Source organism: Urocampus carinirostris, chromosome 7, assembly GCF_059441175.1.
Source record: "Urocampus carinirostris isolate Australia breed hairy pipefish chromosome 7, RoL_Ucar_1.0, whole genome shotgun sequence".
Classification (NCBI taxonomy): domain Eukaryota; kingdom Metazoa; phylum Chordata; class Actinopteri; order Syngnathiformes; family Syngnathidae; genus Urocampus; species Urocampus carinirostris.
The window spans coordinates 12,821,574-12,838,870 of NC_142355.1; the positions used below are offsets into that span (position 1 = coordinate 12,821,574).

Consider the following 17,297-nt stretch of genomic DNA (forward strand, 5'->3'; position numbering starts at 1 on the left):
GACACGCGGCACACTGTAAAAGTGAGAGCCTGCACGCACTAAATCCCTTGAGTGAGTAGGGGAGGGATGTTACAACAAATCACTTTTTCACTCTTGTCCCATTTCGTTAAGCCAGGAGTAGGCAAGCCAAAATGTTAAAAGAGCTATGGTTGGTTGGATCACTTAACCCAGGGGTAGGGAACCTATGGCTCGGGAGCCATATACGGCTCTTTTCATGAGTACATATGGCTCCGAAATAAAATGAAACTATTGCACATCTCTTTGTGGTGTTCCAAAGTCAAGTGATTTCATCCCGATTTTGGTCCGTATATAGCCGAAGCAACTTAATGCAGAAGTTTGATAAGAAACCATTTAAACTGATAATTAAAAACGCTGGCAAACGACTTTGATTGGGCAGTACAGGTGGGCGGATCCCTGCACACAGCGCAAGGCACTTGCTTCTCTCTCTCTTGCTCAGTGCAGTCTACACCAAAAGTGAATATGACGATATGCTTATCGTTTGCAGTAATTTGTGACATTTTTACAAAAGAACTTTGCATGCACATTGTTTTGAATCCTTTATCAAGGACAAATTTAATGGACAAAAATTGCCTCAACACTCTTAACTGAAAGTAGAAGACAAATTGTAAATGGCATATTTACATTGATTTGGGACACAGGATTTGGCATTATTATAATTTCATACATTTGATGAAATCATCAAATGACACACAGTGAAATAAAATGTGCTGAAGAATTAGCTTTTGTCTAGACAGCGTGTTTGGCAGTTTTTTCAATTTTGTCTGAAAATACATGGTATGCCTCTCGCAATTTCTTTTTAAAAGATGTTTTGCTTTTATGGCTCTTTGGGTCAAAAAGGTTCCTGACCCCTGACTTAACCACTAAGGTCGAAGGGGCACCATTTCCTGGTGGTGTGTCTTGGTGGCGCCCATCCCTCTCCAGGCCAATACATTTTTCCACCGGATCTCAAACCTGGGACATGCATGTCACGAGGCGTGGTGGCGTGGAAGGGGACCGGACCAGAACAGAGGCGGGAGGCAGGAAGGGAGAACTCATACGCGTTGACGATCCATAAGTTTTATTTAAAAATAAAAGTCGCCCAATACTCCGGGGCAAAACAGAACAATACAGAGTTCCTCCGGCACAAACTCAACAGGACAAGGCATAACAGACTAAAACATGACAAGGCATAACAGACTAAAACAGGACAAGCATAACAGACCGTGATTGTGTATAATGAGTAATGAACCAGCCCCCGCCAAACCCAAAATCCAGCCTTAAATAGCAGAACAGCAATCAGCTGATCTGCTTCAGCTTGAGTTCGGGGGCGTGGCATACTGGTCGTCATGGCGACCGTGACAATGCAGTGTGTAGGCAAATGTGGTAACCACTGCACTACAGAAACGTGGACTAAAAACACCATAAACTAATATGTCCAAAGCTGCAAAAAATTAAAAGCCTTTGATAAGCCTTATGATAAATACAACATATGTTGTTATTATTTATATTAGCTATGTTAGCTTACTTTCAAGGGCAGCATGGCGGCGCAGTAGTTAGCGCGTGTGCGGCACAGTTATAAGGTCTTGGGAACCTCCTGTGTGGGTTCAAATCCAGCTACCGGACTTCCTGTGCGGAGTTTGTATGTTCTCCCCGTGCTTGCGTGGGTTTCCTCCGAGCACTCCGGTTTCCTCCCACATTCCAAAGACATGCATTTCAGGTGGATTGGCCGGTCCAAATTGTCCCTAGGTGTGAATGAGCGAGTTGTCTGTCCCTGTGTGCCCTGCGATTGGCTGGCAACCAGTTCAGGGTGTCCCCTGCCCACTGTCCGATGATTGCTTGGATGGGCTCCAGCACCCTCGCGACCCTACTGAGGATAAGCGGTGCAGCTAATGAGATGAGATGAGATGAGATGAGATGAGATGAGATGAGATGAGATGAGCTTACTTTCAAAATGACTAAGTTGGATGCAGCGCATCCTCTGGATCTCACATGACTACAGCGTTGTAGGATACCGTCTCAAGTTTAACTTCATTACAACATTAAAGAACTGAAGTCTGTTTCATTCCTTTGACAAAATTGAATAAAATGCAAAAAATAAATCCATCACATCACATGACTTATCACAGGCAATTGAGTATTCCTGCACTAAATGTCCTTGATTTGCTTTCTCTGTGGTGTTGCTTGCTGTTTTAATGGCCCTTTCCTTGACTTTTTAAGCAGAAAGAGACATGTCTTCTCTCTTTATTATTTCACTTTTGTTCTTGAAGTCTGTAAAAAGGTGGTCCGATATGTAGATGAATGACTGATTCATGTAGTTACCATTTGTGGACAGTTTTCCCCGCTTTATTGTCTCCTGGGTGGTAAAAAACGGCAGTCGTGTAGTTTGGAGATGCAATCTACTTCTCAAATCAATTTTTGTGCTTATGTCATTTCTCCAGAAGTAATGCAAACACACTTTTTCTCTCACTTCCAATTGGGTACTCTGCTGCAAATATGGCATGCTTTTCCTGGAAAGTTTTTTCTACATTACTATTTTTGTTGAGAACTTCTCCCTACAGGGCAAAACACTCAGGCAATACATCCGCATTAGCAATGAATACAAATAAATAGGTCGAAGAAACGTTGTATCCTCTGTTCTCTTTAGTTATATTTCTCTTTCGGGATCCATGACCGATTTGTTGAAAACAGCCATTTTTACAAGGGGCAGAGCTTAGGCCACAGAGCCACATAGTGAGAGGGTGTCAATGAGGTACAAAGGAGTTCACTCAGCATACCTGTTATTACCCAATAGCTCCTGGTTGCAGTGGATGTGTTGAGATTAGGGTATTCAAGAGCTGAAAGAAAAGGAAAGGAAAATCAGATCATCAAAGAAAGTTGAGTGCATGTGCATGCAAACGCAACACTTCCAACTTTATGTCTGAGCTTTTAAGAACAATTGTTTATACGCTCCGAAAGGTTTTTCTTCAAAATATTCGAGTTCAAAAGCAGCCTGACAAAGTGTATTTCCTGTGTTTCAAAACCAAAACCATCATTTTGCCCTCTTGGTCAGAATCCAAATTCTAGCTAACATTTCTGACGATCAGTCTGATCAATTGCATCAAGATGAAACAATGTATTCTCAATCTCTCTCTCTCTCTCTCATCACTATACAGTCATAGTGGTTTCGCTTAACCATCCACGGAAGAACTCCAACATAGTTTTGACTTTATTTTCCTTGTGCATATCCTGTTTTTTGCCGTGTCAAATCAAGTTAACCGTGTATGTAAATTTTGACAATAGCCTACACACTTGTGCCGAAATACATTTCAAAGGACATTCAATTATTTCCCATGTGTATGCCAGCACAGTGGTCCCTCTACATATGAGCTACTCTATTATAAAAACTTTCGATACGAGATGTCTTTGGAGCAAAAATCTTGCCCGGCATTTGGGAGAAAATCCAAGTTATGAGAATCTCCATGGGCTATTGCTAGAGGCAGAAGTGCTCTAAAGAGACTGGCATAAACTCTGTCGTACAGCATGAGGAAGCAGCAAGTGCAGATACCAAAGCCGCAAAATAGTTTACAAAGTTCTTCGCTTTACTAATTTCTGAAGAAGGTTATACCCTGCATGAAGTGTTGAACTGCAATAAGACAGGCCTTTTTTGAAAATAAACAAATAAATACATAAAATGAAATAAAAAATGAAATAAATAAATAAATAGAAATCGAGAAAAAAAAACAAAAAAGTAAGCAAAAAAAAAAATCCACCCTGGCCATCAATTACTGCTGAGTAGAAAAACCTGCCGGGCCTCAAGCCCATGAAAGATAGTCTAACCTTAGCATTGTGTGCTATTGCCACTGGTGACCACAAAGCCACTGCTGGTGTATCATGCAGTGATCTCACTCCTTTTAAGACTCGAAGTTAGCATCCGCCGTCTTCCTCCACATCGAATGCTTATATTTCATATATATCTTATATTACTACTGTATGTCTATGTTCAATTACTATTTGAATGGGTTTTTAGTGATCATAAAAATGTGTTTTATATCTATTAAGGGTTAACTAGGATGCTTTTGGGATGGATCAATAGGTTTTCAGTTTTGTCTTGTGGTGAAAATCAGTTAGAGATACGGGAAATTCTTGATACAACTGTCACAAGTAGGAAACGGAGACAGGACCCAATAGCGTTCGTTTTTACTGAGTTTTATTGAGAAGGAGAGCAGTGCTTTCTTCCACGATCCGATGATCGCCGGACACGGGTAGCTGATGGCAAGAACCTGGAAGTGGCACTTCCGTGTCGAGCGCGGATAGTCGCAGGCAGCAGGAAAACTGGTCGATAGCCGGGACGGGAGAGCAAGGGCAGTAACGAGTCCAGAAAAGAGGTCAGCAACAGGTATCAGGCAGGCAACGGGGCAAAACAGGTCGATGGCCGGGACGGAAGAGCAGGGCAGAAACGGGTCCAGAAACAGGTCGGCAACAGGTATCAGGCAGGAGAAAACAGGGCAGGAGAGTGTAAAAGGTACAGAGCTTGCCTAGCTGAAAGCGTAGGTTCGCAGAACAGTCTGACAGGTTCTTCTTGGAAGCCGGGGGTTTAAAAAGGGCAGGGAGCCATTTCAGCGACCAGGGTTGTTGGCGCCAACGGGGCATTCGCAGGAGCCCCGAATGAGCAATCATGACAACAACTCGATCCAGGAACACATTGATCTTGTATGTAAAGGGGATGAAGCCAGTGCTAAAGCCTTGTGATTCTGGCAATACGGTATATTTTTGTGGCTACAGTACAGGAAGGCGTCAGATCCCATTGACGCCTTCCTGCATGTACTGTTCGCTTCCCCATTTATCAACACCACATCAAACTCTGGCTTCTGTTTGTCAGACTCCCTCATGTGTTTCCTTCCCTGTATGTTTCCTTCCAGCTTTTTTTTCTCTCTCCCTGTTTTTCTGGCATCAGTGTCTCAATTTGCACCTTTAAAAACATTTATCTTAATCCATCTTTTACCTGTTGACAATTATTTCACATTTCGTTTCTAATTCTATATTCTATCAATATAATGCCAAAGTAAACCTTGTGTCTTTGATAATTTGCATGTGTCTTTTGCAAATATAACAATAATCTTAAAGTATTTGCAGTTGATTCAGGTAGTGTAAGAAAGATTTACGACTTTAAGAGGACAAGTGTGTCAAAGTGAATCGATAAAGTACTAGGATTTGAATTTTTATTGAGTGTGAAGTGTGCGGGACTAAGGTTGTTGTGGAGCGTCTTAAATCTAAAATGAGGGAAACACTGAGTTTTTTCGTTTCACAAAGCAACCCAGAGAAAGATGGGTAACTATGAGTTGCACAAAATGAGGTGCAGACAAAGTCTACAACAGGGATCACTAACCAATATTGTAGAAATGTTAAAAGCATTGAAAAACGTTAAAGTTTGTGTCATATTTGTCCCCTGACAAAAAAATTAAGACACAAAATGCCTAAAAATATAATCTCACCCAACTTTTTCCATTTTCAACATTCCTTAAAAAGCTCCAGGGAGCCACAAAGGCAGCGCTAAAGGGCGATGTGTGGATCGAGAGCCACAGGTTGCTGACCCTGGTTTACATTATTTTTGATATATATTTGATTTACCCTCACTGTCAGATTCCTATCCTTTGGTTTCTACGTCTCCTTATTTGGTCACTTACTTCCTGGTTCAATTTTCCTCCTTAGAGCTGCTGTTTTTTTTCCTTCCTATCACAGCTCTCCCTCATCGCTATTTGAATACTCTGTTCCATTGGCTCTGAGCTAGTTCATTGCCTTTCTTGTCACGTCCAAAACATTCCTGCCAGATTCATCCCGGCAGTTCTGTTCCTTCGTGACACATGACCAAAAGCGAACAATCGGCCGACCTGCTCCTGAGACTGGTTCCGCTCGATGAGCTTTGCCCAAAGCAAGGCCTTCTAAGTCACCGGTCACGTAACACTATTTCAACAACACACTCTGAAACAATGCTTTGTTTTCCACGCCCACTTTTACTTGAAACAATCACAGCCGCTGTTCATTTTTGCTATCATTAGTCTCAGTCTTTTTGTTATATCAGTGTACTGAACCTTTTCCTGCGCTACTAGATCACAAGTATGCCTGACAAATTCTGGGCCTGTTGCCTTTGCTGATTGAGTTGATTTGACCACCAACCCCTTGCTGATTTTGGACCATGATTGTTGCCTTGCTACCTGACTTCTCGTGTACAGAACCCTGCCCTGTACTAATCAGTGTTGCTGCCCTTTGCTTCCACACAACCCCAAGCGGGTTCTCTCCACATCCGAAACGTGGCAAAAAGCTGCAACAAATGTCTATCAACTCTACACAGCGTTAAGAAATAGTCGCTAAAACTAAAACTGCAGCGACTCACAGTGAGAAACATTATCCCCAAAGTGAGTATTGATTGGTGAGTTGTGAAGCTTGCTAGGAGTGTCCAGCATACAGAAACAACATCTTAAGGAACTGCTGCTCCCTTCACCAAAGGCCAGTGTTCAAGATTTCACACAAAGAAAAGCAAACATTGACAAAGACTGCAACAGTCAACAAAAGCGAGTCTTACTTTTTGCAAAATATATCTTGATGATTCCCAAAACCTTGGCCAGCTTTCCCTAAGGGCCTAGGAGCTGAAAGTTTAACTTTTGGAAAGTATGCGTCTTGAAAGCCTCGTGTTTAGATAGAGCAAAATATTTCGGAAAAATAAAGCCAAATATGACGTTGGTAGTTCAATGTTGTGAGGCTCCATTCTATTCTGGAACACGGATGACTAATTTTGATTGATTGAACCATGAATTTTGCTCTTTTCTCGAAATGCCCGCGGGAGAATGTTCGGCCATCAGTTCGTGACCCTGTGTTAATGTGAACTTGTGTCCTGCAGCAGTTCATTGACCCAAAGAATATAATCTAGTCAATACGTAAATGGCTTTAAAAAGAAAAACAGAGACACACACACAAAAGGACGTCAGCTTCAGTGTGATCAAAGTAAGGCCAGGCTTGAAAGCAATGGCGATGGCATAGAAAAGGGCATTCATGCTCAAACCACAGCAAGTGTTACCAAATCAAAGCAATTCTACAACAAAGGGTGGGCAAAATCTCTCCACAGAGATGTGGACGTTTCATTTCCAGGAACAAAATAGAAAACCCTTGTCGTCTAATATTAAGGCTCCAGGTGGCCCAAGCTGTTATTACATTTAGAAGCAGGTTATTTTTTTCTAAAAATCCCTGTTTAGCACTTTATGTCTATTTGAATTATTTTATACCGAAACTTGCATGAAATAGATTTGTACGTGTGGAGACAAACAAAGGTAGCACTTATTTGCCTTGCTTTTTTCTAAAATTAAACTTTAACCCCTCCTTTTGTGTTAGGGTCACCATTGACCCAATTTGGATTTCAAACGCATACAAAACCAATTATGTTTGTTTGTTTTTTTGTATTAAGGCCTCTTGACCGTCAGTAATGTCTATTTTACACAAATGTATAGTTAGGGTAGGTTTTGACCCAGCTATGAAATCAAGATAAAAAAACTGAAATCATTCTTTGACTAGTGTATACATATATGTATATATATGAATAGCAGTCTTCACAACAAAGTATTGGCTGTTTAGGACAATAAGGTACATAAGAGAAACCAAAATATACACAAGAGGTAAACAGCTACCCCAATCACATGTTAAATATCAACATACATACATCCCCAGCATTCTTGTTCCTATTCACTCCATCAGGTATTTTTAAATTATTTTAATCATATAAGGGGCGGGTCAAACATAAAATAGGTCATGAATCATCCCCTGCCCTGCAGGAGACTCAGAGTCTCTCAGCAGGCAACGTTGTGGAAGGGACCAAACATATGGAGTAAAAGGCTGTCTGAGCCCACAAGCGTAGTTAGAAAAAGAACGAGTCAAGCAAAAACTCTTATGTAATAACCACAGTATTTGCATAATGATAGCAGACATTTGGGTCCAATTGCATAACAGCTGGAAGTTGTCCCATCTCTGGCATTTTACTACGTTGGTTCATGAACCCGAATGTCCCATAGTTCAACTCACCGCATTGCCGATACATTTATCATTATTAACTGATGCTCTGTCATTTTTGAGTTTGGTGAATATTTAAAGATTAAAGTCGGTCTAGAGCACTTTCCCTCTCAAGACTCAAGCATTGCTCTTAACTTTTGTTCTCCAACTGGGGCGTTCAATAAAACATAAATCATGGACTGAGATTAAACTGTGTGTGACCTTTTTTGAGAAAGGTGTCTAAACTAAGGCCCAGGGAGAGAGGTGGGGGCTTAGTTCTGGCACGCCAACTATTTTGGGTGATATTCAGGGTCGAGATCATGGGAAAAAACACACATATCCCCTTTTTTATTTGCATCGCACGTTTGCAATTGTGTTATTGTAAACGTTCCAATATACAAATAATAAAAAAAATGAGTGTAATTATTTCAAAAGAAATACCGAGATATATTTTTTGTCACATTGACACAATCAAGCACACTCTCTCTCGACCTTACCTCATTTTCTCACTTGATTTTCCTCCTCACAGCTTCAGTCACTTGTATTGATTTCCCACCCATCACGACCCTCCCTTCTCACTAATCAATCACGCTGTCTCCTTAGCTCTGTGCTAGTTATTTGTCTTCCATGTCACACCCCAAGCACTGTTGTCTCAGCGTCTTGTTGTTTTAGTGTACCAAACTCTACCACCTGACGAACTATTGGACTTACTAGAACCTGCAATTTGACTACGATTTTTGCCTCGCTTCCTCAATTCCTGTGTACTGAACCCTGCCCGAAATAAAAGACAATCATTTTCTGTACTAATCAGCGTTTCTGCTATTTGCCCTCGCACAACCCTGAGCGGGTTCTTGACAAAAGACCATCACAATATACAAAAAAAATTAATTTGTGTCTTTTTATACTACAGTTTTTTTCTTAAATATTCAAAATTGCAAATTATCTAGTGTATATACAAGCATACAAGCCAAATTTAGGACTATGAAATAAAATACTGAAATCAGGGAGTCCGCTTACATGCGCATATTTGGCTGTATGTCACCAGTAGCGTACCACAGGAAGCCAGGGATAATGGTGGTCCTTGCTTATAGAACCAATGGGAAACCAATAGGGCTAACGTGAGCATGCAGCAACATAATCTACATTAAAAGTGTGATGAATTTTGATGATTTTATTTTCAAAATTTGCATTACACCGTCCCTGGGATAAAGATATTAAATGTCTGTGCATTAAAAAATTTGGCGGACTTGATCCTTCTCACGAGCCTAGTTTGGCCACGCCTATTGTAAGATATGATAATAGGTTGGAATTAATAATAGAAGAAGTTATTATAAGAGCTAGTCCCCCAGTACCTTTTGGCTTCAACCCGTGATCTGTTTTCCCTTTTAAGGTGATTTGTAAATTTTGTGAAGTGATTTTTGTTGCAAAATGCCTGAAATAAACAAAGAAATGTGAAAGAATACAATACATCTTACAATTAAATTATCATTGAAGTATAATTGAGGTAGGTCAAGGGGGCACGTTTAATATTTTATATTTCCCTTTAGTGTAAATATGAGTACCGTAAATTCCGGACTATAAGCCGCTACTTTTTTCCCAAATGTTCAACCTTGCGGCTTATTCAGTGATGCGGCCAATTTATGTCATTTTTCTAATGGCCGCCAGCGGCGCTCGAGTACAAAAGGTAAGATTTAGACCGGTGGAATATATGCGCCGAGGAAGACTGCAACTTCTTGGCTTGTGCATAAATTAAATTAGCGTAAACATACCCTCATCATGCAAAATGCAAAAAGAAAGGCACATCAAAAAATCCATCATCACAACGGGTTCCGAAAAGCCCGTCTGCTGCGTGACGGAGAGGAGGGCACAGAATCAGGAGTGGATGAGACCTCCAGCGACAGTGACAGCGCGAGAGAGGCTGCGGGAGCGTAGGACGATGTCTATATGACATGGTTTCTTTCTGACACTGAGGAAGATGACTTTGATGGCTTCAGTTCTAAGGAGGAAGATGAGGACGGTTTACCATGATTTTTACAAGTACGGTATGTTTTTTTAACAGACCCGTTTACTGTGTTGCGAGCATGTTACTAGCGTGTTGCTACCATTAACTGCCCTGTCACAGGCATCGTTTGGGAAGGAAGTTATATTATCATTATTAAAGCTTTTAAAACTCCTTCGGTGTACCGTCTTTCTTTGTAAATATGTCTAACCATGTATAATATGTATTTGCAACTGTATATTTTTGTAATGTATTTATTTTAGACACTAATTCTGATATGTTTTGCACGGGCGAATAAAAAAGAAGAGGCGAAACAAACGGAGGGTGAAGGAAGGTGGGGTAAAGGTGAGACCTGTTTGTGGACGCGGCGGACAATAGTGGATATATATTTTTCCCACCCTTACCTTTGGAAATATACACTTTTTTCTTGGATTACTTTCAACGGGACCCGGACTTTGCAGGTCTGCATCAAACCTTAAGTACTAGTATCATTTTCCGTTCATTTTGCCGGCTGTGATTTTTGGACTGTGCGCTATAAAGAAGGACATTCAGTTTCAATCACGGGACTTAAAGTCGGGTTTGGGTTAATTTTGTGTTTGTGTTACATATTTTTAATGTGGGCGCATGCGGCTTACATACAGGTGCGTACAAAATCGGTTTTCCTCTTAAAATGTGGTGGGTGCGGCTTATAATCAGGTGCGCTCTATAGTCCCAAATTTACGGTAATGGGTTGTATGTCAACTCCAAGTCCATGATTGCTCGAAGAAAGCCGATTTGTAGTTTCCGGAAACAGCTATGTTTTCAGGACACAATTTGATAGTGAACCAGCATTTCGAGTGTAGATTTATAGGACATGTTTTCCCAAATCTTTCTATTAACAATGCAAATCTTATCACCAACACCTGCATCAGTTATCTTGCAGTGCAGAATAAATCGCGATACTCACGTGAATACGTAATGGGCACTTGTGTTAAAAACGTTTTTCCTTTTTTTCTGAAAACCATGAATATTTAACATCACTGCCTAGCGTTATAAACTTCATGAGAAACGACTTATCCCCAGGCGGGGGTTGCTATTAAAGTGACTGAAACCCATTCAAGATCATCAAAAAAACTGGATTATTCTTCCGCACTGTATAGTGTGTGACCTTTGATAATATTTCACGAAATTACGTTGCTGGCTCACGATGTTTTAACAACTTCAAAAAGCCGTGAAGGAGAGAAAAAAGTCAAAAGAAGGGAATAGTTAAATCGAAAAACTGAGACATTTTTGTAGTATTAGAATCTCTCGCCGCATATAAAGTCATAATTGTGTGTGTTTTCAGGTTATATTCTAGTTAATTTCCTTAACATCACATTAATATTTTAATCAAGTTAACCATTTAGTAGCAATTAATCCACCTTATGATTATTCATATATTTCAATATTTATTCACTTGTTTCTTATTTAGTCCACTTGAGGTCTCAAGTATGCATTCAACTAGTCCAGGGGTCTCCAACCTTTTTCAAGCTGAGAGCTTTTTTTTGTTACTAATTAGCGCAAAGGGCACCAGATTGGATATGCATTTCTACCATAACTTATCATGTTATTACAATGGTGTTACTATGTTACCTGGTTCATTATAGGAAGTAGGGTAGAATACGCTTGGTAGAAAGAAAGAAAGAAAGAAAGAAAGAAAGAAAGAAAGAAAGAAAGAAAGAAAGAAAGAAAGAAAGAAAGAAAGAAAGAAAGAAAGACAGACAGACAGACAGACAGACAGACAGACGACAGAAAGAAGGAAGATAAAAGAGACGGATAAATAAAATATGAAATAGAAAGAGAGAGGAAAAGGAAAAGAGAATGAAACAAAAAGAAAAAAAGAAAAAGTGAGAGAGAAAGAGAAAAATACATAAGAGAGAAAAGAAAGAGAGAGAGAAAATCACAATGTCCGAGCACTGGTGATCTATTTTCAAATCTGGTCCACAGCTGTCCTTAGAGGGGCACCCTGGTGCTCGTTGGCACCACGTTGGAGACCCTAATCTAGTCGTTACACAGTCTTTACATTGTTATAATGGTTGTTATGAGGCCTTGAGTCTTATCAAACCACATGCAAGATTTAGTTTGAATAAAAGACTGGTGTGAAGCTGGGATTTGGGGACTCTTGGTTGAAGTAGAGTATGTTTTGTTTTTGTCGTGGTCCGTGTCCCTCTCAGAAGTGGGTGGTAACGGAGTACATTCACTCCGTACACATTCACTCCGTTACATTACTTTGAGTAAGCACTTCGAGGAGTTTTTAAAAATCCCCAAACTTTTACTTTTACTTGAGTAAATTTTTGAAGAAAAAAACGGTACTTTTACTCAGCTACATTAGACAACATTGATGTCATTACTTCCATCCCTAATAAATCTGTCTGTCTCCGCTAAGGTACATATATTTTGACGCAGAATTTTGCCAGGCGCTACCATTTTTAACCAATCAAACGGAGCGTAGCCATGTTCAACTTTAGCGGGTGGAAAGTTGTTTACGGATAAAGCAGGAAAATGTCTCTCAACAACAATACCCACTATAAAAACACAGAAGAGGAGGAGCACCCCTAGCCTCATATCAAAAGCATATTCCCCTTAAAAAGGGTACGAAACAACAGCCACAATATGCACCAGCTCCTTTGTTGGAGTTCATGGGCTAGCTTGTTGTTCTGCTGGCATTAAATGTGCTACTTGGTGCTACATGTGCTTAATTTCTTTATTTGATTTATACCATTTTTATTTTATTGTTCATTAAAGCACTTGAATTTACGTTGATTATTTGAACTATTTTTAAATGAAATGTATTTTATTGTTTATAATAATAATAATAATAATTTCCTTGTATTGTCATTCTGTGTAACAATGTACACAGAACGAAATGTCGATTGCACCTGACCCGTTGTAGCGAGCCGATGCAGCCGCAGCCAACAGAGGGCGCCGCCAACCACTTTTTAAGTCTTAGGAATGACTCGGCCGGGGCGCGAACCACCGACCTCCCAGTCTCAAAGCGGGCGCCTTACCATCTAGGCTACGGAGCTGGTATGGATGGACTTTGATAATTTGATGATCTGATTGGTTGTTTGTTTTTTTAAAAATAGCCAATAAATATGACGTTGCGACAGTGACTCAGTACTTGAGTCATTTTTTCACCAAGTACTTTTTTACTTCTACTCAAGTGAATATTTTTACTTCTACTTGAGTAATATCATTCTCAAGTAACAGTACTTTAACTTGAGTAAAATCTTTGCCCACTATACCCACCTCTGGTCCCTTTAGTACGGGGGTGTCAAACTCATTGTTACTCGGGGGCCGCGCGATAGAAGAAACATTCTGTCGGGGGCCGGACTAGTATATTAAAGAGAAAGAAAAAGAGAAAGAAATGAGAGAAAGAGGGAGGGAAAATGAGAGAGGGCAGGACAAAGAAAGAAAAAGAGAGAGAGGGAGTGAGAGGGAAAAACAAAAGATAAAAAGTCACGAGAGAGGGGGAAAAGAAAGGGAGAGGAAGAAAGAAATCCAAAGAGAATTAGAAAGACAGAAGGAGAGAAAAGAGAAAAGAAAGCACGAAGGGTAGGAAGAGAGAAAGAGAAAAGAGAGAAAAGGAAAAAGGAGGTTAGAGCAAGAGGTTAAAAGACACAGAGAGAGAAAGAGACCGAGAGTAACAAAGGAAGAGAAAAAGAGAGACACAGAGAGTGAAAGAGACAGTGAGAGAGTGGGAGAAAAGGGGTGGAAAAGAGAGAGAGAGAAAGAGGGAGGGAGAAGGAGAGAGGGCGGGACAAAGAAAGAAAAAGAGAGAGGAGGGAGAGAGCGTGTGAAACAAGAGATAAAAAGTCGTGAGAGAGGGGGAAAATCAAGGGAGAGGAGTAAAGAAATCCAAAGAGAAATAGAAAGATAGAAGGAGAGAAAAGAGGAAAGAAAGCGCAAAGGGTAGGAAGAGAGAAAGAAAAAAGAGAGAAAAGGAAAAAGGAGGTTAGAGCAAGAGGTTAAAAGACACAGAGAGAGAAAGAGACAAAGAGCAACAAAGGACAGTGACAGAGTGGGAGAAAAGGGGTGGAAAAGAAAGAGAGACAGAGAGAAAGAGAGAGAGAGGGAGGGAGAGAGAAAGAGGGAGGGAAAAGGAGAGAGGGCGGGACAAAGAAAGAAAAAGAGAGAGAGGGAGAGAGAGGGGAAAAAAAAGATAAAAAGTCACAAGAGAGGGGGAAAAGAAAGAGAAAGAGAGAGCGAGAGAGAGAGAGAGAGTTAGAGAGAGAGAGAAATACAAGTACAGTGTATTTGTGAGGGGCACCTGGCTTTGGCAACATCAAGTCCACATATTTCAACCTGCAGCTTGTTTTTCTCTTGCGCTTCTCTGTGTGTTGTCTCGCGGGCCGGATTCAATCCCTTAGCGGGCCTGATCTGTCTCGCGGGCCACTTGTGAAACTATCCTAACTTTGTTTTCTACTCACAAGCTCAGAATATTCTGTTTTTTTTTTTCAGTTTTCTTCTTTTTCATTGGAATTAAAAATCAAAAAAATGCTTCACTACAGCACTTGGGTGTTAAACGAACATGTGCAGGAGAAATGTTGGTTCTCCTTCAATATCTATTGTAAAATTTGCACAACTTAGTATTTCTAGCACTATTATTCACATCATAGAAAAATTGCTGTTGCTTTCATAAGAGAAAGGCTGAGGGCAAAATGAATTGAAATTTGGGGTTGATCGAACAATAATGTTGTTTTGCCTTTGAGTTGCAAGTTATCACATATATATAAACTTTTGCAACAAAATGAACATGCCTTTTATGTAAGTCTGCAACTAACCATTATCTTAATAATCGATAAATCAGTGGATTATTTTTTCAATGAGCATGATTTTTTTTTTTTTTTTTACACAAAACGTTTCCATATGCTCCTTTATTCAAATATTGAAATTTTGGACAAATCATAAATAGTGCAGAAAACAACAAAATATTCAAATATATAAAACAATAAATAATCAAAGTGTTTTTCAAATAGCCTAAAAGATAACAAATATATAAGATACTTTTTTTTGTTAATTGCAAAAAGGAAGAGAGGCAACATTGGAGGTGAATGTCAATAGGTATTTCGTATGATGTTATCTTATTGTACATTGAGCATTTTTAAACTGAACTTTGAGTTGCATAATGTCTGAAAAGTGCAACATAAATAAATATGGATAAAGATGACCTTGCGCATCAAAATATGGTCTCGACGCAGCCTCGGCCGGGCTAAAGCGCTACTACATGTTCTTTGCCGGATAGAGAGGAAACTCAATGAACTTTTTTACTTGCACTGAATTAAAGTTACTTTAATTAACGAGTGCCGCATAAATCACGTGACACGACAAATCGATTATAATATTTGTTACCAACGCTTTGAATCGATTTGTTGTTGCAGCCCTAGTTATGTGTTTACTTACGCTCTGCGATGACCAACGGCGGGTAGAAGAGAAAATAGCCAACCAACTCAGCAGTGAGCTGATTGAGGAGACCGCTGGAGATGGTTCCATTGAGTTCCGTGTCCTGATTCTTAACCACATAAACCAATGAGACTGAAGGAGAGTCAGGTTCCTGAGCCACGCTTTGGATCTAAGGACAATCAGACAAATACATTAAAGTCATTTTCAAATCACCTACACTAGAATACTACCACCCCAAACAAAAGTGAATTCTATAAATCTGAAAGGTTTTAACCGCAACAAGAATCGAAGGGAGGAAGTGAAACATAGGATTCTATTTTACTCAATGTCCACCGTGCTCATAAATATTACATTACAGAGCTCCAGACACAGTATGACACTCTAAAGAGACATTTCCCATAATAGGACTTTTGTGTGGTGCGGAAAATAATGAAAGTGAATCATCACAGTCAAGTGGCTTGTACTCGCGATTCCCATCAGATTGCCCCTTGCGTTCGTAAATTTTTCAGAAGATGAATAACAAATGCTTCCTATATCAGCCATTGCTTGCCTGTGTATGTACTGCACCAAAGACCCATGTGATCCAGAGGTAAATTTATAAGAGGGGAAGGGTAAAGAATACAAAAGGGGAAAGAACTCTATCGGGTTGACCAAAACCAAGGAGTTGATTGAAACAGTGTTTAATTCTACAATCAAGTCAGAAAAAATGCACAAAATGAAACTATTTTCTGTTTTCTACAGTTTTTTTCTTACAAAAGCAAACATTAGGAATAATTTTCTTGACCTTTTCTCTCGTGGTGAATCATGTTTTAACGACTGTGTCAAAACTTCATATTTCCCTACTATATTAGAATAGAATAGAATAGAATACCTTTATTGTCATTGTTACAAAATGGGTTAACATATTGTGACGAATGGCAAGCAGGCCCGCCACTTTGCTTGCATCATGAGAAACGACGGTTCTTGTGCCTGGTACAGAGGAGGTCTCGCACCCAAAAAAGAATTTATGGACATTGAAGACCCTTAATTTAAATTTACTAAATCAATTGGTGAGATGTGATTTGTTTTCTTCTCTTTTGTTGTGACAATTCAGCACTTTCTGACTTAAAAGCACCTGTGTGCAAACTACTGCTTTAACCGCTTAAGACCTGGCATACACATGCCTGTACATCAATCAGTCAATCAATACACCTTTTTCATGATCAAATTCAAGCACTTTTTCAAGACTTTTTAAGCCAAATTTCCAATTTCTCCAGTACCATTAAAAGAATCATGTATTCTGCAGACCCACAAACATATCTGCGATGGACATTTGTGATTCTTAATCTTGCCTGTGCATTTATCATTCATGATTTTTCTGAGCATCTGGTTCATTACATGTGTAAACATATTTTTAGACAAATCTCCATATAGGTATTGGGTAAAATGGAGGTAATATGTAGCTTACATTTTCAGTTGCAGGAAGAAAAAAATACAATCAATATACAACTGGAAAAAGCAACCTTAATGTTTTTGCATGGACTATAGCAAAAGTCCATTATTGATACATAATTCGAAATTGGGCATGACACTCCAGTTTCACACATTCACAGTGAGGTCAAAAAGCCAAAAGATGACGGAACAGAGAAGATAAGATTATAAAACAAGGAGGATAAGGTTATAGTTATAATTTACACAATATTTACACAAGAAATGTCGCCATGTAGGATGTTACATACAGTTTGGTTTCGTAATACAGTTTGGTATCGTAAGGGTTTGTGCAATTATATATTTGGTGCAAATTATACATATATTATCATCAGTTTTCCCTTTTTACACTCTGTTTTAGATTTCACACCACCAATGTTATGGTTGCACACACTTC

The 17,297-nt window shown here is 39.6% G+C and overlaps 1 protein-coding gene across 3 annotated transcripts in view; it reads right to left on the minus strand.

Moving 5' to 3' along the window:
• kiaa1549la (KIAA1549-like a) overlaps positions 1-17,297 on the minus strand; it is a 195,446-nt gene that overhangs the window by 91,244 nt on the left and 86,905 nt on the right. For all 3 annotated transcript variants that reach the window (XM_088339768.1, XM_088339767.1, XM_088339766.1), the window contains exons 7-8: positions 15,434-15,602; positions 2,775-2,834 (exon numbers count right to left, since the gene is read on the minus strand). In XM_088339768.1, coding sequence (XP_088195894.1) covers positions 2,775-2,834; positions 15,434-15,602 — 229 coding nt within the window. The remainder of the gene's footprint in view (positions 1-2,774; positions 2,835-15,433; positions 15,603-17,297) is intronic.